Consider the following 24,539-nt stretch of genomic DNA (forward strand, 5'->3'; position numbering starts at 1 on the left):
TCATCTATGCAGAGTCACTTTAATAACTCTACCTACATGTACATATTACCTCAACTAACCGGTGCCCCCGCACATTGACTCTGTACCGGTACCCCCCTGTATATAGTCTTGCTATTTTTATTTTACTGCTGTTCTTTAATTACTTGTTACTTTTATTTCTTATTCTTATCCGTTTTTTTTTTTAAACTGCATTGTTAGTTAGGGGCTAGTAAGTAAGCATTCCACTGTAAGGTCTACACCTGTTGCATTCAGCGCATGTGACTAATAAAATGAAATGTGCTTTGACAATGTAAAACAAAACAAAGGAAATGTACGTGTTTTATTTAAATGAAAAACAGGTGGTGGGGATTTGGGTTGTGGATATATTTATGAAGCTTACAGGTTTAGCAGAGGCAGCTGCCAGCAATGTGTTTAACTTTCCATTCATACCGCCTTTTTTGGTATACCCTGGAAACCCTGCACATACTGTATAATGATCAAATCAACTCGGGGTTTAGTTCTTCGTCTACAAATTCAACAATAAAACCACTTGATTCATAAAAATATCAAAATGTTATTATAAATCTATAATTGTAATATAACTTGTTTATTATATACAAATTTGTCGCTATCAATACGTAGTGTACGTGCTGTTAATAAATGGGTATTCTTGCATTTATAAACATCTAGACTAGAGTAACAAGTTATATGCAATAAAAGCTTATTTATAAAGCATTTATATTAGATTAGTACATTAGGTGTATCTCTAATACATTCAGACATGTGTTGCCTGATTAATAGGAATTATGAGGTATACTCATCATGAAGGAATGAAGGCATGAAGGAAATGACTTGGAGGATTTTTGTGAAAACTAATACAGTACCTATAAGAACTAAAAATGTAATCAACTTTGAATATACATTACAAACTTTAGACAAAACAAATAACTTCATAAAATGTATTTATTGAATTAATATTTTCATCAAAACAAAACACTTTACAGACTGTTTTTTATATCGATAAGGAACAATTTCTTATATATTTCTGTTACATGTAGCTATATATTTTTACTCTAAAGAATAATACAAATTGAGGTTCATGATATTTCAAGCAAAGAGAGCAGAATCAAAGACATTTTAATGTACTATCATAAGTCACAACAGTTGGAGAAAAAAAAAATATATATATACAGATAAGCAAATTATAATACATCTTATTTATGACTTGAAGAACATGTTTACAAATTCTTGAACAGACATATTTTCTGCAAATCAATGTTGGATTCTTAATTTGAACCAAAGTCTGTCTGGGAGGATAGTGATGTATTTGGCATTCCAGACAATCAAGAGATTCCAATGAGTGCAATCTACTTCCTACAGTTAGAATGTAATTACAATTAAATTCAAAGGTTCTTCTGGGAAGGATTTCTTGTGTTGTCTTTGAGGGACTGATAGACATCTTCTGAAAATATGTAAATAAAATAAAATTAGTGCATGATATACACATACAGATGTTCAGAGGTAAGTGTCATGCTAAATATCAGTCTTGGAAAACAAGGCATTGTCTTGTTCACAATATACCTTTCCATGAAAATATTCAGTCACAAAACCATGTTATGCCTTGCAGATTCAGTTGTAAAGAGAAACTCACTCTAACTCATCCACAGTCGAAGAGTCATCAGCACGTTGAAAACGATGGTCTTCAGGAACAGAATTCTCAGGCCCAGAATGGTCAGGGATAGGAAGTTGATCTTTGCATCTAGAAATGGAAATACCATAGTGATCAATATGTTATAAGTAACAAGTGCCAAATAGGGTGATATTTTTTGGAGACGTTTGATCATATCACAAATGAAGAGAGTAAATGCTCTGATATGTACCTGTGTCAAAATACCAGTTTGCTTCACATTTCTCTGAACCATCTTCTGGCAAATAGAGAAAATAAATAGTTAAGTATATCATAGTGGCAACATTTATAATCGTCATATTAATCTACACAAGTGATGTTCACAATGAGTGCACATACATACGGTAATATGCTGTGATTTGGCATCATCTGAAACTTACCTTTAGTGCAATTCTTTTCGAGGGCAACCTGGCTGTAGTAGCTGTCCCCTTTCACTCTGGTGGCCTCTGTATTGTTGAAGACTTCCGAGTTCGAATTAGCCTTGTGTGCGCTGAAATCTGTAGCCAGGCAAGCTGTGGTATTGCTTGAGTTCAACGTGTAGTAGGATGGCTCATGTTTCTCTCCTGTAAAACATTAAAATAAACATTTATTAAGAACTTGGGCCTCCATTTCTAATACCTTGGTTGGATTCAAAATAGTGGCATCATGACAATGCAAAGCATGTCGAATAAAGAATGATGTTACATCGGTTAACTATGTCTGATCATTTAAAAAATGAACTGATATAACAATTTTTCAAAAAATACAACATGGACACTGATATTGGCAAATTGGTGGTAGTTGGCTAGTCAACCAAGTTCCGATTCTACAACTCAAAACCATTATCTCTCAATTTCAAGAATGTTTAGAATAACTACTTTAGCTTTATGCTGTGAACATGCTGATTCCGCATTTAACTGAACTACACTCCAAAATGAGACCGTTATCAAGCTAGCTGTCACACTGGCTGTTCTAATGTACGCTAAATTATCATTTTCATTCGTTTTTTAAGAAAAAGTGTAATCCCTTACCCAAAGATTGTCACAGACATGGACCTACTCACAAAAACCTGTTTTCGTTTCTGTAACAGATTTCTTACGGGAAAATAACCAAATCATGTTGGAGAATTATATACCCCGAACATCAATTATATCAAACATATACTGTACACCCTTAACAAGGTCAGTGTCAGGTTTATGTCTTTAACTCCTGGCCTAGTTGTCAGGTTTCTTTATGAAGTGGCAGTCAAGGTAGCTATCTCCAGTTTTTACACTTTATCTGTTCCTATATGACCACTAGGGGCTGCATCTTAACTTATAGATGCACGCACAAAAGCTAGGATATTGAATTAATGGGAGATTTCACTGAAAATTCGAGTCATGCCCCATGATTTGAAATTCGGATTCAGACAGACATTACAAACCTTTGGTGATCTAAGCAGAAATACTTTGTTTGTAATAATACTGAATCATTTAAATCACGTAAGAGTAAGATTTTACATAGGATGTTTCAAATATAGTACTTACTGGCCTCAATAGTGATCTTTACCGCAGTTCCAAAAACAAGTTTATTGATTCCTGTTCCACTCACTCACAGTGCATTAGCTGTGAGTAATACCATTTATCGTTAGCTAGCTACATCAAATTAAATCTGTAGCATAATTTAAATAAAGATGAATATATACATTCAATTTTGGATCAATTCTAAATTATATGTAAATATGTTAAATTCAAGGAATGTACATATGAAGTAGTTTAGTATTTCAAGTAATGACTATTTGTTGTGGCAAGATTGCAATTGACAATATTTATTTTTTATTTTAGCCAGTGTGCAATATGTTTATAATGTTTCTCTGACGTACTGTACTGTGATCTACTGTTACACCATTTTCAGATGATGTTGAGATTTTGACATTCTCTTAGAAATATTTTTTACTTAAAGCTAATAGCTTACAAATTGGATAAGATCTGGCATTTTAAACTTACTTGTCATAATGACAAGTTTGGTTCCTGAACCAAATGTGATCTTCTGATACTCATTCACACAATAACTTATTCTCATACAAAAACAAAACATAGTATGGAAGGTGAAACCAATTTGTTAAAATGGTGTGCTTTGTAATTATATGTGTTGTAATTCTTATAATAACGATGAGGTGTAAATGTCTACCAATAATCATTATAGGTACTACAGCCCTACTTCACAGATATAGTAGCAAGTTAAATGTAAAATGTTACCAAGTTACCAATACATCATTTTTAAGATATATTTTCTATAATATTTATTGCTGCTACTACTACATCTACAGCTGCTACTACTATCGTAGACACATTATAAACTTACTTGAATGCACAATTAGTTGGATGCCATTTCCAAATGATATTTTGAATCCACTTGTCACACAGACATTGGCCTCATTACAAAAACAAACTAGATTGTATGTACAGTTTCCTCTTAGAATTTAGAATTTGCAAAGGTCAGAGATTTAGCATTTCAACACTGAGGTTCTCACATTACTGATTTAGTATCGGTCAAAATAAGTTTAGATCTGCTCAGACTTCATGTTTAGTTTCACACATCTTTAATTGGCTATGAATAACATGATAAAATTCATTTGAGTCGGATGCATGTTGGTTAATGATAAGCGGCCTACATGAATAGCTGAATTGTTAATGGAGTTATAGAAATGTGTTGCTTACAATGTTGTATAGTCTCTGATAAACTATCAAATATGAATTGTTTAAACAATGTAGTACAAATGTAAATAGTATTACATAATACTATATAGATATTGCACTTACTCGACAGAACACCACATTTTGTTCCACGTCCAAAAATGATTTTGTTGAAGTTGTTATTCACACAATGATATGTCCAGTTGCAGAAACAACCGAACAATATTTTGTTTACCCCACAACAAGGAATTGCCTTTATTGAAATACCAAATCTTGAAATACTGAATAATAGTAAAGTATTACTAGCAAATTGACTTACTTGAATCAATTATTAATTTTGTTCCACTCCCAAAGGTTACTTTGTCAAATCCAGAATTCACACAACACTTTTCCCCATTACATAAACCCCCCTCTAACATGTGAATGAAATGGCTTTTCCCATGAAAGAACTCCTGGGCTCTGACATTCTCATAAATTCGGATGAAGTTGTTGACTAATTGATTCATTAATCGTTCAAGGTTTGAATATTTCTGTTCACAATCAAAGACTTAAAGGCTTTGTTCTCACTCACAATTACATTTTTGAACTCATGAACTGTACGCAATAGTGCTTAACTTCAAATAATGTCATTATACTCTAATAGTCTCATTTGATCTTTATCTTATTTTCTATCTTACTATTAATTGAACCTATAATGAATCAATTAAATGCAGAGCTTTTCAAATGAAGAATTATGTTACATCAATTAAAGGTCCAATGCAGCCGTTTTTATCTCGAAATCAAATAACTTCTGGGTAACAATTAAGATGTTAAAGTGGTCAAAAAGAAACAAAAATTGTTTCTTAGCTAAGAGCAGTTTCTCAAGGAAGAATCTAGCTAGGACTATCTGGGAGTGTTCTGAGTCAGGAGGGGAAAACTGAAAACTGTCTGTTATTGGTGGAGAGGTTTGGAACGCTCTTTCTTATTGGTCTTTTAACTAATTTATCACCTGGTGTTGTCACCAGTCAGGCCAAAACTCCATCCCACCAAAACAGGCTGGAATTTCAAACTGCTCTTACACTAAAAGGACATTATCATAATTTTCACAATTTCACAGTATTATTCCAACCTCAGTGTGGAAAGATATATAAAACCTAGAAAAATCTAGTTTTTGACTGTACATGGCCTTTACCTATCTATAAGTGCTTTCAAACATTAACTGATATAATCTTTTTTTATATAAATACAACATGGACAGCCTGATATTGGCAAAATGGTGGTAGCTGGCTAGTCAACCAAGTTCCTATTCTACAACTCAAAACCATTATTTGTAGTTTGCAAGAATGTGTAGGTCCAGACAAATAGCTAGAAGAACAACTTTAGCTTTATGCTGTGAACATGCTGATGTGGCATTTCATTGAACCACCTGTAGTTCCACTCCATAATGTGACAGTTATCAAGCTAGCTGTCACATTTGGCAATTCCAATGTACGCTATAATGATGAAAGTTTGTCATTTGTTTGTTTGAAGAAAAAGTGTAATAGTACTAGTCACACAGACATAGACCTTCCCACGAAAAACTGTTTTTGTTTCTGTGACAAATTTGTTATGGAAAAATAACCAAATTATTTTGCCGAATTATATACCCCGAACAACAATTTACAAACACCTCATACATCATTAACAAGGTCAGTGTCAGGTGTATTGCTTGAACACCTGACTTCTTTGGCAGGTTTCTTTATGAAGACATTCGTGTAGCAATCTTCAGTTTTTACATTTCACCATCTGTTCCTATATGACCATTAGGGATTGCATCATTAACTTATAGATACAAGCACATGCATAGGATATTGTGTTAATCATGCATTGGTTTAATGGGAGATTTGAATGAACATTCAAGTCATGCACCATGATCTCATTATACAGTTCGGCCTTCAGTGAACTACAACTTGTTCCTCTGATATTGGAAATACAAAACTGTGGAATTCTAAGCAAGGAGTACTTTGATTGTCATTTGTAATACTACTGGGCCAGTAAAATCCCCTAAAATTAAGGCTTTACATAGGATGTTTCAAATATAGTACAAACTGGTGTCAATAGTGATCTTTATTCCTGCTCCAGAAATAAAGTTTATTGATTCCTGTTCCACTAACACAGTGCATTAACTGTGAGCAATAAGCGTTTCTTTAGCTAACTACATCAAATGAAAACTGTAGTAGGAAAAATAATAGAGATTTTCACAGATTTTACATATAAAATAGTTCTGTATTTAAAAATAATAATATTTTTAAGTGGTGCGATTGAGATCGAGACTATCTATTTGCAAGATTAAATCTTTTGACAATGACACTGTCATAACAAAACATCTAAAGTTATATTATTTAAAATGTAATACTTATTTTAATTAACACTTACGTGACAGGACAACAACTTTTGTTCCAGATCCAAATATGGTTTTGAAGTTGTTGTTATTCACACAATGATAGGTCAGGTTATAAAAACCTGACCCCAAAAAGCCCGGCAAAGAATTTATTAGAAATCTAATGTTAAGATCTACTTATTAGATATGCTCTAGAGAAGAACATTAATTAAAAGTATATTAATATATCATTATGTCATAATTAGAATTATACATTTTATAGAGATTTCACATTTCATTATCAGCAACATGATAACATTGATTTGGGTCTGATATGCATTGGTGAATGGTAGGTGGACAACATGAATAGTTGAATTGCAATAGATTCAGTTATAGAAATATGTTGGTAACAATGATGTGTGTAGTGTACTGATATCTAGTGATATAGTATCAAATTTGAATCTGGTAAAACAATACAGCACAAACGTATCTAGTATTACTTACTACTATGTAGATATACTTGAAAGGACAACAAGTTTTGTTCCGGACAGCAAGTTTTGTTCTATTATCAGTTTTGTGACACTGACAAAGGTTATTATGCCATATCCAACATTATGCCCCCTTGCAAAACATTCCTTAACAACATCAATGGGATAACTTTCCCCATGAAAACACTCCAGGGTTCTCACATTCTCAAAATGTACGAGGTAGTTCACAAATGTACGAGGTGGTTGTACGAGGTAGTTCACAAAATTGTTAAGCAATATTTAACACTTTGAAGTAGTATTGAAGATTTGTGTTCATACTAAAGGATGTAAAGGCTTGGTCCTAACATAACATTTTAAACCTGTCAAGTGTAACTAACAGTTCCTATTTTGTAAAAATATTCCATATTATATGTTTTAATTCATAATTTCAACATGTATTTTATTAAAATTTGGAAATCTCTATTTTCACTATAATTTTAACCTAATGTATCAATTAAGAGTCAAAGCGCTAACGTGAAAATCCAAACCCACAATCTATTGAACCTAATAAAATGTTTGAACAAAGTCATTTTTTGAATTTTTCATCAACTTACTTGCTTGTATAATTAGTTGGGTTCCAACTCCAAATATTATCTTATATCCAGTATTCACACAGCCAATGGCCTCGTTACAAGAACCCAACCTGTTAACATGATTTGACTGACCATTTGATTATAGGCCTACAATAAGATTTATTTTATATATCAATTTTGGCAAGATTGTCAAAACTCTCACCGCTTCACTTATTTCTGATAAAGGTAATTACATTTTAACCTGGCTGAAAAATAAATTGTGTGTCCTGCCGAAAGTAGATTTTGTTCCATCCATCATTCATCCATAATTTGAAAATGTGAATACCCAATGCATCGTAACAAGTAAACCCAATAAAGGTTTATTGCTGCTGTCAAATCAATATATATTAAATACTCACTTATTTCAATTATCAATTTAGTTCCTGCTCCAAATATGACTTTCCGGTTGTTAGCATTCACACATTGTATTAGTACTCAACAATAACGTACTCCACAACCTATTCCAGGTTCAAATTGTGTAATAGCTTATAGAAAATCCGTAAATGCATCTACAGAATAATGTCCATATAAATGGTTACTAAATGTATTATAAAAATGTGTTTGGACAGTAGGGTAAATATATTTGATCACTATCCTGTTTTGTTTGTCAATTTGTTTAGAAATATTTAATTGTAGAAATAATTTCTTAACAGACATCATCCACTGTATTACATTTGAAAACAAGGAATTAAGTGTTGATTGTTTTGATTTTAAAGACTGCCTGTTTTTTAGAGTGTCTGAGGACATTTACAGTAACCATATCTAAATACTGTTGAATGTTTGTGTAACAAACAAGCCTTTTTGAATGCATTGTTTTATGTACTCGGAATATAATTGTAATACTTACTGGAATAAACTGTCATCTTTGTGCCAAGTCCTATTATAAGTTTGTTGGCTCCATAAGTCACACTTGGTTGCATCTCTTCGCAATTACTGCCGTAAGTTAGTGTATTTTCTAATTTAAACAAAATGTACAACAAATGAGTTCACATTAGTGATTTACAACTTATAGTACAAAATAATAGTAGTTTGGTTGGATTATTTTCAATTATTGATTTATTTTTGAGTGGATGCAAATGCTATCAACATGTGTTATACTTGTGAGATAGAATAATTTGTTATTTTTGACAAGACAAGGTAAATATAACCATCTCCCCCAATTTAGTGTAATCAGTTTAAAATGCAGGACTTTCCACAGAATCAACATCTTTGACTTGGACATTGATTTGGAAACAATGGTTGTATTTGATTCCAATTTTCCGAAATGTGAAATGGTGAGTGAAATTTAGTTCCTTACTAGATTGTATTGACAGAGTGGTTCCCCTTCCAAAGATTAGTCTTCGTGTCCCATCATTCACACAGTAACATATGACATAACAGAAACACTGATTCACTATAGGGGTTGGGACCACTCATCAATGTCTAACTTTAAAAAACGTTTGTCATGTGGGATACTGCTTTTAATCAAACTAATTTGGATCATTGATATTTTCCCTTCAAACACAATGAGTCCACTTAACATTGCCATAAATCATCACCCTGAAGTATTACGTCATCTGTGATTAACAGAATCTACCAAGGTCAGGAATTACTCACTGGTTTCAATGATCAATTCAATTCCTGTTCCAAAAATGACCTTCCCCAGTCCAGAGTCAGTCACACAATGATTGGGCCTTAACCAAAAATGTACTGTTTGCAGCCTGTATACTGTAATAAAGCTTCAATTGTTTCAGTAAAGTTAGGTATATAAAAATGAAGTCTCTGGGTTAAACCAATTAGATATTGAATCACTTCAGTCTACGTCCAATATTTGTTTAGAAGGTTGACAATTAAAATATTGTTGATTGATTGAGCTATAGTACAATTATTTTTCAAAACTTGATGAGATCAACCTAGTAAATCAACAAATCTGAACCCCACGTTGTTTCTTACTTGTCTCTATAGATAGGGATGTTCCACTCCCAAAGATGAGCTTTCCCACTCCATCATTCACACACTAAAAACTGTCTCAACAAAAACGATCACAGAGAGACCAGAGTCACCATGGAGTGACCACTCTTAATGGTGTAATTGATACTGACAACCATTCTTAAAACGCAATACATTTATGATGATCTACACCACTATCTTGTTTATGCACTTACTTGAATTGACCGTCAACTTTGTTCCCTGCCCAAACACAACTCTGTTGACTCCGACAGTCACACAGTGTTTGATATCTAAGCAAATACATGATTAGGATTTTAGACTGTCAGGATTGGCGAATTTAGTGTATATATATACATTAAACTTGTCAGAATAGAAAAAATAGTATCAACTGGTTTCTCAGATATAATATTAACATCCACCCTCTGCAATTGCCTATTTAATGCAAGGCATACAATGTTGCTTTAGTTGTCTTCTGCAACCCTACTGTATGGTCTTTCAAACCAAAGCCACATCAACTAATTAAACACATTTCCACCTGATTTCCTACTTGTTTCTACAAACAGCGATGTTCCACTGCCAAATATTTTCCTCCTCCAAGAGGAGGCTGAGCAAACAGCTGGGGCAAAACTATGACTTATTTTTATGTATATTTCAACTTAAAAATATGAATTATAGTTTTTCCAACTCAACTTTATTCTCTGAGTTGCCATGACTTAAACACATATAACTTCTGCATAACTTCTATTTTGAACCAATTAAGTTTTTACAGTGCAGATTACTATATACTACATAGTCTGTGGTGTTATGGCTATTTGATGCAGCAATGTTTGCAAATAACATACATTGGCAGCTATCTTAAAATAATTGCCTAAAGTATGTGCATGTGTAGTTTGTGCATTTTTATGTGTAGTTTGAGCATTTACTTGAGTTGACATTCAACTTTGTTCCATTTCCCCAACATTATCACCTAAGAGTAAGGTTTTACATAGGATGTTTGAAATGTAGTACTGGCCTCAATAGGGATCTTTACTCCAGTTCCATAAATATGTTTATTGATTCCTGTTCCAGTCACACAGTGCATTAACTGTGAGCAATAAGCGTTTCTTTATCTAGCTTCATCAAAGAAAACTGTAGTAAAATGTAATAAAGAGATTTTCAACGATTTAACATATAAAATAGTTTTGTATCTAAAAAAGTATAATATTTTGAAGTGGTGCGATTGCAAAACGACGATATTTATTTAAATGTTTAAATCTATTGACAACGACACTGTAGTCTGATGAAATGTCATATAAAACTAAACATTAAGGTTTATTACTTAAAATGTTATACTTATTTGAATATACACTTACTTGACAGCACAACAAGTTTTGTACCAAATCCAAATATGATTTTGATATTGTTGGTATTCACACAATGATATGTCAGGTTGCAAAAACTTAAATACTTAACTGCAACTTGATATTTTAAAGATCTACTTATAAGATATGCTCTACAGAAGAAAATTAGTGAATTACACTAATATTAATATAATAATTGTATTATAGTATTTGCAAAGTTCAGAGAGATTTAGCATTAGTATTTGTCAAAATAACTTTAGATCTATTCTGTCAGACTTAATGTATACTTTTCATGTATACTTTGTGACTTCAAGGTATAACTATCAGGAACATGATAATATTGATTTGGGTCTGATGCGTATTGGTTAATGGTTGGAGGTCTACATGAATAGTTAAATTGCTCATTGATATATACATTTGTTGCTTACAATGCTGTACAGTGTGTAGTCTACTGATATAATATCAAATATGAATGGGTTTAGACAGTACAAATATACAGTAGCTAGTATTACTTATTGCTATGTTGATATTGCACTTACTCGACAAGACGACAACTTTTGTTCCAGATCCGAATGTTATTTTGTTTAAGTTGCTATTCACACAATGATATCTCTGGTTGCAAAAACAACCCAACAATGATAGCTGTTTAATGGAAATTCCAAACTGAAAATGTATGATTTAAAGATCTAGTAGTTTAGAGATGTGAACTAGAAATAATCACCTCATTCAATCAATAGTTATGATTAATCTTCTAATAGATTTTTCAACTGGATTTGGTAACACTTCTGTAGTAACAATGTAATTGCACTAGTAACAGCATATCACATCATTAACATGTTGTTAAATAGTCATTTAGTGATTACTTTATAATTGCATAGTAAGAGTAACACAGGTATCCCACAATAAGGGACTGCCTTTATTGAAATATCACATCTTGAAATATAAAATAATTGTATTTCTAGTCAATTAAATTAACTTACTTGAATCTATTATCAATTTTGTGCCGCTCCCAAATGTTATTTTGCCATATCCAGAATTCACACAACACTTTGCCCCATTGCATAAACCTTCCTTAACAACACCAATGGGATAATGTTTCCCATAAAAACACATTCTCAAACATGTAGAAATGCTGTATGAGGTGGTTCACTAACTTAGTAAGCAATGTTTTACACTTAAAAGTAGTATTGAATATTTTTGTTCATACTCAGACAACAAGGCTAATTCCATTATATGTTTTACCTTGTCATTTTAACATGTTTTTTTCTTATAATTTGGAGATCTCTATTTTCCCTATCCTTTTAACCTAATGCATTAATTAAGAGAAACAGTTAATGTGAAAATCCTAAATCACAATTTATTGAACCTTATAAAATGTTTGAAACAAGTAATTTTGCATACTTTTCATCAACTTACTTGCTTGTATAATTAGTTTGGTTCCGACTCCAAATATGATCTTATTTCCAGTATTCACACAGCCAATGGCCTCATGACAAAAACACTACCTGTTGACATGATTTGACTAACCATTTGATCATAGGCCTACAGTAAGATTTATTTTCCATATATATTTTATCAAGATTGTCAATACTCTCAGTGCTTCATTTATTTCTGATAAATGTCATACAATTTTAACCTGGCTGAACAAGTTCCCAGCCCAAAGTAGACTTGTTCCATATATCATTCACATAATTTGAAAATGTGAAAACCAAATGCATCATAACAAATAAACCAACAAATTGTTTGTTGCTGCTGTAAAATTATACTTATTTGAAAAATACTCACTTGATTCAATTATCAATTTAGTTCCTGCTCCAAATATTACTTTCCAGTTATTAACATTCACACATTGAATTAGTATTCAACAATAACTTACTCCACAGTTTACTCCAGGTTATAATTGTATGATAGTTTATCGAACATCAATAAATGCATCTATAGAATAATTTCCAGATAAATGGTTACTAAAAGTATTATACTAAATTTGCTTGGACAGTGGGTAAAAATATCAGATCACTATCCTATTTTGTTTGTCAATTACAACCTGGCTGAATAATAACTTTTATGCCCGCACCAAAGTAGATTTTGTTCCGTCCATTGTTCACATAATTTGAAAGTTTACATGCCAGCTGCATCACAACAAATGAACCAACAAAAGGTTTGTTGCTGCTGACAAATTCATATTATTAGAAAAAATACTCACTTGTTTCAATTATCAATTTTGTTCCTGCTCCAAATATTACTTTACGGTTGTTACCATTCACACATTGTATTAGTACTCAACAATAACCTACTCCACAATCTATTCCAAGTTATAATTGTGTGATCGTTCAGATCACTATTCTATTTTGTTTGACTATTTTTTTAAACATATTTAATGAAAAGTTTTATTTCTTAAAAGCACTTCTTTGTATCACTTTAGAGAGCAACAAATTGAATGTTGATTGTTTTGATTCTTACTTTTCCCTGTTCATATATCTCCTTTAGAAGACTTTGAGATTGCATGCTTTCTAGTGTCTATGAAGACATTTACATCAACCATGTGTAAATACTATTATCCTAAATGTTTACATAACAAACATGGCTTTTAAGAATCAACAGTCTCTTTGCGAAAGAGGTGAAAGATAGTCTTACTAGATTCTACATTTAGTTGTGTTCCACCTCCAAAGATCAGCTTCCATGTTCCATCATTCAAACAGTAAGTATGGCCAATCAAAAAAACACTGACACCTTTGTGCGTTTTTACATTCCATTTTTGTATATCTTTTTGATGTTCAGTTGATTCTATTTGGAATACTTACTGGAATAAACCGTAATCTTTGTGCCAAGTCCAAATATAAATTTGTCGGCTTCATAAGTCACACAATGTTGCATCTCTTAGCAATTACTGGTTCAAGTTATTATGTCATTTAAACAAAATGTATCACAAAGGATTAGTGACTTACTAATTATAGTAGTTTGGTTGGAATATTGTCCAATTAAGAGTACATTGATTCATCTTTGGGTGTCTACACTTTAAACATATAAAACATACATGTTAGTAGTGGGATACTATAATTGGTGATATTTTTGACAAGACAAAGCATATCAAATATATTATGTGTATAATCAGCTAGAAGCACTCCCTTGTCTTAATGACCAGTTTAGTTCCAGATCCAAATAGGACTTTCTGGATTCCAAAAGCAGTCATCCAATACATCAAGCCTGACCAATAACCATCTTCCCCAATTTAGTAATCAGTTAAAAACACATGGCTTGTCACAGAATCAACATTTTTGATTTGGACATGGATTTGGGAAGCATGGTTGTATTCGATTCCTATTGTCAGATTCCACTAAATGTAGATGTACATGGACTTTGAGCCAGTGTTTCTTCTAAATAAACATTTCCATAAATTTGAAATACATGACATTTGTCTCCTTACTAGATTGTATTGACAGTGTTGTTCCAGTTCCAAAGTTCAACCCTCGAGTTCCATCATTCACACAGTAACATATGGCATAACAGAAACACTATTTCACAATGTTTGGGGTTGGTACACTCATCAATGTTTTAATTGTAAGATAATGCATTCATTTTTTTATGGATTTTTTAAACAAACTAATTTGATGACTTTGCTCACTCTTGATTAAAGTACATTTGGTGTCTCAGCAATTGTTGGCACCAGACATGTGTTATGACAGTCAACAGAATGTTGACTTCCACAATCTACACTTGCGCCACGGTCAATGCGATCAAGCTAGTAAATCAATTAATCCTAATACCTAAGACTAGATTTGATGTCTTACTTGTCTCTACAAATAGTCATGTTCCACTCCCAAAGATGAGCTTTCCCACTCCAACATTCCCACTCTAAAAATAGTTCAACAAAAATAATCACAGAGACCAGAGTCACCATGGAGCGACTTCTCTTAATGGAGTTATTGATAATTGATAGCTTCTTTTTTTGTGCAAATACTGACAGTCATTCATAAAATGCAATACGTTTATGATAATCCACGTCGCTATCTTGTTTATGCACTTACTTGGATTGACCGTCAACTTTGTTCCACGCCCAAAAACAACTCTGACCCCAACAGACACACAGTGTTTGTTATCTAAGCAAATACATGATTAGGAATTTGGATTGCCACGATGTGAGAATTAAGTCTATATTTCAAATTGACACTCAACTTGTAATTGCCTATTTAATGCTTCAGTTGTCTTACGCAATCCTACTGTAAGTCTTTCAAATCAAAGCCACATCAACTAAATTACATTTCAACATGGTTTCTTACTTGTTTCTACAAACAGTGATGTTCCACTGCCAAAGATGATCTTTTCTCCTCCAACATACACACACTAACAACAGGCTGAGCAAAAACTATCACTGTAAATGTTTTAGCTAGTTGAACTTGACTTAATGTTAAGTTGGATTAACTTGTATGTTATAATGTCACTAGTACTTTATGACTTAGTTTTGTCAACTTAACTTGGTTCTCCGAATTGACAACTTGAACATTTAGACAGCCAAGTAACTTCTGTTTTTACGTTGAAGCAATGCAGTTTTTACAGTGCAGATTACCAGATGCTACATATGAGTAGTTAGTGGGGTCATGGACATATGAGATACAGTATTACTTTATGTTTTTGGCACATATTATACATTGGCAGCTAAAATATGTGACAATGTGTAGTTTGTGCATTTGTATGTGAATTGTCAGTCAACTTTGTTCCATTTCTCCAACACTACATTAATATTGAAATAATTGAACTAACTTGAGTCAACAATTAATTTTGTGCCTGATCCAAAGATGATTTTTAGGCCATCAGTAGTCACACAACTAGAACCCACATTACATAAGCCTTTTGACAAAAGACTAGTTAATCTTGTTTTATATACTGTTGTTCCGCTTATTCCAATATTCATATGTTTTCATAATGTTATGTTGCAGAACCATGATTAATCCAATCTTTTAAATTGCATTTGCACTTACGTGTGTCAATGGTCAGCTTTATTCCTTGACCGAATATGACTTTGTTCGCACTTGTCACACAGTGCTAGATCCCTTAGCAATTACTCATAGAGAACTACTTATATAAATATATCAGTTTCCATACATTGACTTGGTTTACGTTAGTGCACAACACTATAGTGCACAACATTTGAATTACCTGGATCATTCAATAGCCATGTATTTATCTTAACATCTTGTGATCTGTTGAATCTAGTACAATATGTAGACACTGATTATTGGCACAAGGAACTTTTTTTTACTTACTGGATTTAATTATTAATCTTGTGCCTGTCCCAAAGACAATCTTGTAACCACCTCCAGTAGTCACACAGTATGAATTCACATTACATAAACTGTACAGGCTCTATGTTGACAAGTTAGAGTCAATTTGACCAATTCAGGAGATGTAAGTAAGTTACAATCCAATCATTTAGAAGGGACATTAGTTTTCAATTATGATTTTTCAACTCTTGATCTGGAATTTTATTTTAGTACCTCAATTGCCCGAAATGAAATGGGCCCCACATCTGATTCTGGCTACTCATAGTTTAAATAAAAACTAATAGCACAGTATCAATTGGCTCAAAAACATAACAGGTGTAACAGCTGAAGTACCATGCAACAACATGTTACTAAACTGTAATTGAAGTCTGCATGTGTAAATACTATGTAAACAGGCCACCTTTAAAAATAAATATATGTATATATTTTTTTATGAACTTACTTGAGTAAACTATTAATTTTGTACCGGTCCCAAAGATGATTTTGTTGAATCCATCAGCAGTCACACAACATAAACCCACATTACATAAACCTTTTAGCAAAATACTAGTTCATGTTCTAAGGCTAAGAGCATTTCACTGAAACTCTTTAGACAGTTTAGATCATTTTTTTATGAACTTACTCAAATCAGCGGTAAATTTTGTGCCTGTTCCAAATAGGATTTTGTTGAATCACTGTGAAACAGATTGTAAATGGTAACACTGTGTGGATCAGTTTGATATGATTTTATACACATTGGGTCACTTTGAAATGGCTCTTTAAGATATGGATTTCCATCCGATATTCATCCATATTGCCTCATATTTGTCCTATTTGCCTCCTTTTTGCCTTGAACAATAACTATGAATGACCTTTTCTGACACAGATCTTTTCTGTCAGCTTCAACAACATGTAATTTTAAGTATAAAGCTAGAACTACAAGTAACTGTCATCTCGTCTAAGTCATGTTAAACATTCAATCAATAGGCTATGTTGATGCGATACCATAGAGTAGGCTATTTTACAGTACTTCACCTCAGTTCAGAATAACCTCCTAAATGGATTTGAATTGAAAATGAACTTACTTGAGTTAACTATTAATTGTGTGCCTGTCCCAAAGATGATTTTGAATCCATTCGTATTCACACAACAAGAACCCACATTACATAAACATCTTAGCAAAATAACGTTCTCATCTGATATTGAATTGATTTGTTCACTGAAACAATACCTTGTATATAGTCAGTTACAACTATGTGGATCACTCAACAGAAAGTTTTATTTTGGTACCATTTTTAAAGACTGATTTTACACTATTGGATCACTTTCAAATCTGAATGTCTTTTGCATTTCAATTAATTACCTAATGATGTGATTTGTCCAAACGATCTTTAACACAATATTGAAAATGAACTTACTTGAGTTAACTATTACTTTTGTGCCTGTTCCAAATAGGATTTTGTAGGATCCAAGAGTCACACATCAAGAACCCACATAGCATAAACCTAGAATGTCTTCTAATAAGTGGACGATTCACTGAAATAATACCTTGAAAATAGTCCAAAGTATGATTATTTTGTCTTTATCTGAATTGCAGATCTGTAATCTACTTGCAGTGATGTAAAATATCTATTAAACCATATTCTGCAGCATTTCATCAGGATAATGACACATTATTTACATATTTATTAATTCCATTATTGAATTTTTTTGTGTGTATTGGTGTGAATTGTTAGATATTAAGTCACTGTTGGAGCTAGGAACACAAGCATTTCACTACACCCACAATAACATCTGCTAAATATGTGTATGCGACCAATAACATTTGATTTGATTTGGAGTAATGTTCCCAGAAAAATAATCAATGCCACTTCCAGAGGTCCTCTTTGGAGAACATTTAGGAAGCTGTAAGACATTGCATTTAGAACTGCTTGGGCTTAATAATACCAGTTTACAACACATATATGTACTGTAAGTAGTCAGACTGAGACTTAACCGGTAATTTAGCCTACATGTTGGGGCTGGTTCCCAATAAATGGACGTATGTGAAAGATAAATTAGCCCCATTCCCATTTTAAATTGAAGGATTGGTATAAGTATGAGCTACAGTAGTAATATCTGTTTTAAATCTTACTTGATTCCACAAAAACTGTTGTTCCACTTCCAAAGATCAGCTTTTGTCCGCCAGCATTCACACACTAACTAAAGACTTAACAAAAACAGCAGACCCCCAACAGCAGAGTTCTAACTCACCATAATCAACATTCACATAGTGAATACACTGTTGTATCATTTGTTGTTGTATTCTTGTTATTGTATTCTTAAATGACTCAACTATGATTAATCTTACCTTTTAGAATGTGTTTTTACTTACTTGAGTTAATGATCAGCTTTATTCCTTGACTATATTAAACCAATTAGATATTGAATCAATCTTTAGTCTGCATCCAATATTTGCTTAGAAGATTATTTTAATTGTCAATGTTGATATTTTGAAATACCAGGTACTATAAAAGTATTACTAGTAAAATAAACTAACTTACTTGAATCAATTATACATTTTGTGCCGCTCCCAAAGGTTATTTTGTCATTTCAAGAATTCACACAATACTTTTCTCCAGTACATAAACTCTTTTGTAGAATGTGAATGGAACAGTTTTTCCCATTAAAGCACTCCTGTGCTCTGCCATTCTCAAAAATGCATATATTTGGATGAGGTTCTTCACTAATTGATTCATTAATCGGTCAAGGGTTGAATATTTCAGTTCACACTCAAAGGCTTAAAGGCTTTGTTCTCGCCTACAATTAAAGTTTCAAAGTTATTAATCGTACACAATAGCTCATATATTGTCATTATACTTGATAATAATTTCATTTGGTCATTTTAACAAGTTTTGATCTTTGTCTTATTTTATTTTTTTCACTATCCTTTTAACTTATCATGAATCAATTAAAAGTAAAAAATGCTCATATGAAAACCCTTTTCGACAAATGAAATTAGTGAAGGTACTAGCAGCAATTCATTTTTCTTCAACTTACTTGCTTGTACAATTAGTTGGGTTCCAACTCCAAATATGATCTTATATCCAGCATTCACACAGACAATGGCCTCATTACAAAAACCTCATCTGTTAACATGACTTGATTGAACATTTGATCATTAAGATGTATTTTCAATATCTGTTTTGTCAAGTTAACATGCTCATTGCTTTACTAATTTATGATAAAAGTAATACAATTGTCTATTACAATCAGCCCATCCCAAAGTAGATTTTGACCCATCTATCATTCACACATTGAAAAAGTTGTAATACTTGTTTTTTTATAAGTAATAAACAAACAAAAGGTTTGTTGCTGCTGTCAAATGAATGTTTAATTTAAAAAAGACTCACTTCTTTCAATGATCAATTTAGTTCCTGCTCCAAATATGACTTTCCAGTTGTTATCATTCACACATTGAATTAGTACTCAACAAGAACCTACTCCAGGTTGTAATTGTTTGATGGTTCAAAGAGCATCCATAAATGCATCTGCAGCATCATTTCCATATAAATGGTTACTAAATGTATTATTGTAAGTGTTTAGACAGTGGGTAAATATATCAGATCAGAGGCCTATTTAGTTTGAACATTTCTTGAAACTTTTAATGAAAACACTGAATTGCTTTAGAAAGCAAGGAATTGAGTCTACGAGGACATTTACATCAACTATATCTAAATACTGTTGAATGATTGTGTATCAAACAAGCATTTTAAAGTATTGACTTTCTCTTGTTGGAAGAAGTGAAAGATAGTTTTTGCATTCCTTTTTTGTACATATCATCTTTGTGCCAAGTCCAAATATATGTGTTTGTCTCCACAAGTCACAGTGTTGCATCTCTTAGCAATGACTGGTAGAAGTTATTATGCAATTTTAACAACAATGTATTACAAAGGAGATAATATAACTGATCTACAGTTTATAACACAAAATCATGGCAGTTTGCTTGGATTACATTGATTATTTGGGTGTCTGCACTGTAAATATACAGTATAAACACATTATAGTAGTGGGATAGTATAATTTGTGTTATTTTTTACAATAGAAAGTGTATACAGTATCTCCTGTGTATAATCAGCTAGAAGCATTCATTTGTCTCAATGAATAGTTTAGTTCCAGATCAAAATAGGAATTTCTGGGTTCCACACTATACAACAAGCCTGACAAATAACAATTTTCACCAATTTAGTAATCAGATTAAAATGAAGAGTTTTTCACAGAATCTAGAAACTATGGTTCTATTTGATTCCTATTAGGCTACCTGGGGAAGCCTGGGGCGGCAGGTAGCCTAGTGGTTAGACCTTTGGACTAGTAACCAAAAGGTTGCAAGATCGAATCCCTGAGCTGACAAGGTAAAAATCTGTCGTTCTGCTCCTGAACAAGGCAGTTAACCCACTGCCCCCGGTAGGCTGTCATTGTAAATAAGAATCTAAACTTCTAAACTGACTTGCCTAGTTAAATAAAGGTAAAAAAAAAATGTAAGTATCAGATTCAACAATTTGCTTCTTCTAAGTAAAGATTTCAGAAATGTGAAATAGTGAGTTAAATTAAGTTCCTTACTAGATTGTATTGACAGTGTGGTTCCCCTTCCAAAGATGAGTTTTCCCGTTCCCGTCCCATCATTCACACAGTAGCATATAGCATAACAGAAACACTGTTTCACTAAAGGGGTTGGGACCACTCATAAATATTTAACTTAAAAATGTTTGTGAAGTGGGATACTGTTTTTAAATCAAACGAATGTGGGTTATTGATATTTTCCCTTCCAACACATTGAGTTCAATTATCATTGCCATAAATCATCACCCTAAAGTATTGTGAATCAACCAAGGTCAGGAATTACTCACTGGTTTCAATGACCAATTCAATTCCTGCTCCAAAAATGACCTTCCCCAGTCCAGAGTCAGTCACACAATGCTTGGGCCTTAACCAAAAACGTACTGTTTGCAGCCTGTATACTGTAATAACATTAGGTATATCAAAATGAAATCTCTGAATCAAACCAATTGCATATTGAATCACTCTTCAGCCTATGTCCAATGTGTAAAATAGCCTACTCATTGGTATCACATCAACATAGCCTATTGATTGAAAGTTCAACATGACTTAGATGAGATGAAAGTTACTTATAGTTCTTGCTTTGTATATAAAATGACATGTTGTTGAAGCTGACTAAGATCTGGGCTGTTGCTGTGTCAGAAAAGGTCCTTCATAATTATTTATCAAGGCAAAAAGGAGGCAAATAGGACAACAACAAAAAACTTGATTGATTTAATATTTTTTGTGTCTTACTTGTCTCTATAGATAGGGATGTTCCACTCCCAAAGATGAGCTTTCCTGCTCCAACATTCACACACTAAAAACTGCCTCGACAAAAACGATCACAGAGAGACCAGAGTTACCAAGTAGCAACTACTCTTAATTGTGTTATTGCTATTTCATAATGTATTTTTTGTGTGAATACTGAAAGCCATTCTTAAAACGCAATACACCACTATCTTGTTTATGCACTTGCATGAATTCACCGTCAACATTGTCCCATGCCCAAACAACTCTGTTGACTCCAACAGTCACACAATGTTTGATATTTACCAGTAAGCAAATACATCATTAGGAATATGGATTGTCAGGATTGGTGAATTAAGAACATATTTCAAATGACACTGAACTTGTCGGAATAGAACAACTACTATCAAACTAGTATTTTTCATCAGACATAATTTTAACGTCCACTCTTTGTAATTGCGTATTTAATGCTAAGAACAAATTGCTGCTTTAGTTGTCTTCTGCAACCCTACTGTAGGTATTTTCAATCAAAGCCTAAATAAACATGGTTTCTTACGTGTTTCTACAAACAGTGATGTTCCACTGCCAAAGATGAACTTTCCTCCTCCAGCATACACACACTAACAACAGGCTGAGCAAAAACTATCACTGTCATGGTTTATATATTTAAAACTTGAAAGTATAAATTGCTTCGTTTTTTCAACTCAAATTGATTCTGAGTTACCATAACTTACAATGTAAGTCAACAGGGTAACTTCTGTTTCTATATTAAACCTATGCAGTTTTTCTCATGTAGATTACTAGCTACTACATAGTCTGTGGTGTTATGGATAATTGATGCAGTAATGTTTGCAAATACTATCAATTGGTAGCTATCCTAAAAGGATTGACAATGTATGTGTAGCTTGTGCATTTGTATGTGCAGTTTGTGCATTTACTTGAGTTGACATTACAACTTTGTTCCATTTCCTCAACATTACGTATGTTTTTTTATTAAATGAACTTACTTGAGTCGACTATCAATGTTGTGACTGATCCAAAGATCATTTTTAAGCCCTCAGCAATCACACGACTAGAACTCACATTACATAAACCTTCTGGCAATAGACTTGTTCATCCTCTAATAATGCTAAACTTTAATGGAAAAACACACTGAAACATGTACACAGGAATTGTTTTCGACAATATTAGAGCAATATCAAAAATTAACTTACTTGAGTCAACTATCAGTTGTGTGCCTCTCCCAAAGATAATTTTATAATTGCCACCAGCAGTCACACAACATGAACCCACAGTACATTAACTATAAAGCAAAGTAACTTTGATCTATGGATCCTTGAACTCAACATTTGATTTGGAATCACATTATTTCCCAGTAAGTACTTCTTGTTGTGAGCCTTTATGTTACCATATCAATAAGATGAAAAAATGACTTGGTGTGTTGGACCGAAGGGACATGGCAATGTCACAAACTACTATTTTTCTGCATGTTTGGGGCGCTAAAGACAAATTATTGATGTAATACTTACTGATTTCAACAATTAGTTTGGTCCCTGTTCCAAAGATTACTTTCCTACTTGTTTGAGTCACACAATGCATCTGCCTTGAACAATATCTATGAAGGACCTTTTCTTACACAGTAACAAGACAGATTTTAGTGAGCTGCAATAAAATACAACTAAACAAAGCTGTAACTACAGTGCTTCTGTTACATTCAAATAATATTTGGGTGATTATTTTGTCTTTATTTTAAGTTGAGGAACTGGTTATACGTAAATACTGTTGTTCCAATTCCAGTATGATCAACATTAGTAGGCCTGTTGATGTTTTTATAATGTTATGTTGCACACTTACGTGACCGAATATAAGTTTGTTCGCACTTGTCACACAATGTTAGATCACTTATTAATTACTCATGGAGAACTAGCTGGTATTTTGTTTGACAAATTCCATCAGGTTGCATATATTCACTTGTTTTGCATTAGTGCAGAACACTATGCACTCAACATTTTTTTAATTAACCTTGATCATTCAGAACCTATGTATTTATCCTACCTTAAATCTGTTGAAACTAGTACTACATTTAGACGGTGATTTCTGGCACAATGCACAAAAAAAAGGAACTTACTGGATTCAATTATTAATCTCGTGCCTTTCCCAAAGATTATCTTGGTACCACTTCCAGCAGTCACACAGTATGAATTCACAGTACATAAACTGTGCAGGGTCTATGTTGACAAGTTAGGGTCAACTTGGTCAATTTAGGAGATGAAAGTAAATTGCAATTCAATAAATGAAAAAAAACATTTTTGTTTCAAATATGACTTTCTTTTTTTACCGGAATTGATTATAATGAAATGTAATCGGTCCCCAACTCTGATTTTGATTAATCATTGTTGGAATAAAAATTTATATCTCAGAGTTAATTGGCACAAAAAAAAACAGGTATTACAGTTTAGTACTGTAATGCCAACCTTCTGTATCACAAAATCCTGTATCACAGCGACTCTTTCTAAAGATCTATTTTAACTGCACTGTATAAAATAATCAGAATATGTATATACTGTATGAATAGTGTGTAAGTAGTGTGTTTGTTGTCTCTTGTTGTCTTTCCTATATATATGTCTTATTTTAATTGTATTTTGAAATGAATGTAATATATTATGTCGTTCGTCTATTACTGTTCTGTACTTTGTCATGTATTGGTACTCTTTATGTGGATCCCAGGAAGAGCAGCTGTTGCATGTTCAGTAGATAATGGGGATCCTAATCAACTAAACTCAACCATATTCCTACACTTAGTGTCTGCCTGTGTAAATACTATAGAAATAAGCCACCTTAAGGTTTTAGTCACAAATGTGAATCATTCAATGAACTAACTGCAATCAACTATTCGGCTAATTATTTTCAATTATTCTTTTTTCATGTTT

At 32.7% G+C, this 24,539-nt stretch overlaps 1 protein-coding gene across 1 annotated transcript in view; it reads right to left on the bottom strand.

The window, feature by feature from the left end:
* Window positions 1-928: 928 nt before the first annotated feature.
* LOC106569062 (T-cell receptor alpha chain constant) overlaps window positions 929-24,539 on the bottom strand; it is a 49,581-nt gene continuing 25,970 nt past the window's right edge. The window contains exons 2-5 of the mRNA XM_082960854.1: window positions 2,047-2,229; window positions 1,860-1,904; window positions 1,631-1,738; window positions 929-1,441 (exon numbers count right to left, since the gene is read on the bottom strand). Of these exons, the coding sequence (XP_082816980.1) occupies window positions 1,632-1,738; window positions 1,860-1,904; window positions 2,047-2,229 (335 nt within the window). The 3' untranslated portion in view covers window positions 929-1,441; window position 1,631. The remainder of the gene's footprint in view (window positions 1,442-1,630; window positions 1,739-1,859; window positions 1,905-2,046; window positions 2,230-24,539) is intronic.

Source organism: Salmo salar, chromosome 14 (assembly GCF_965601325.2).
Source record: "Salmo salar chromosome 14, fSalSal1, whole genome shotgun sequence".
NCBI classification, from domain to species: domain Eukaryota; kingdom Metazoa; phylum Chordata; class Actinopteri; order Salmoniformes; family Salmonidae; genus Salmo; species Salmo salar.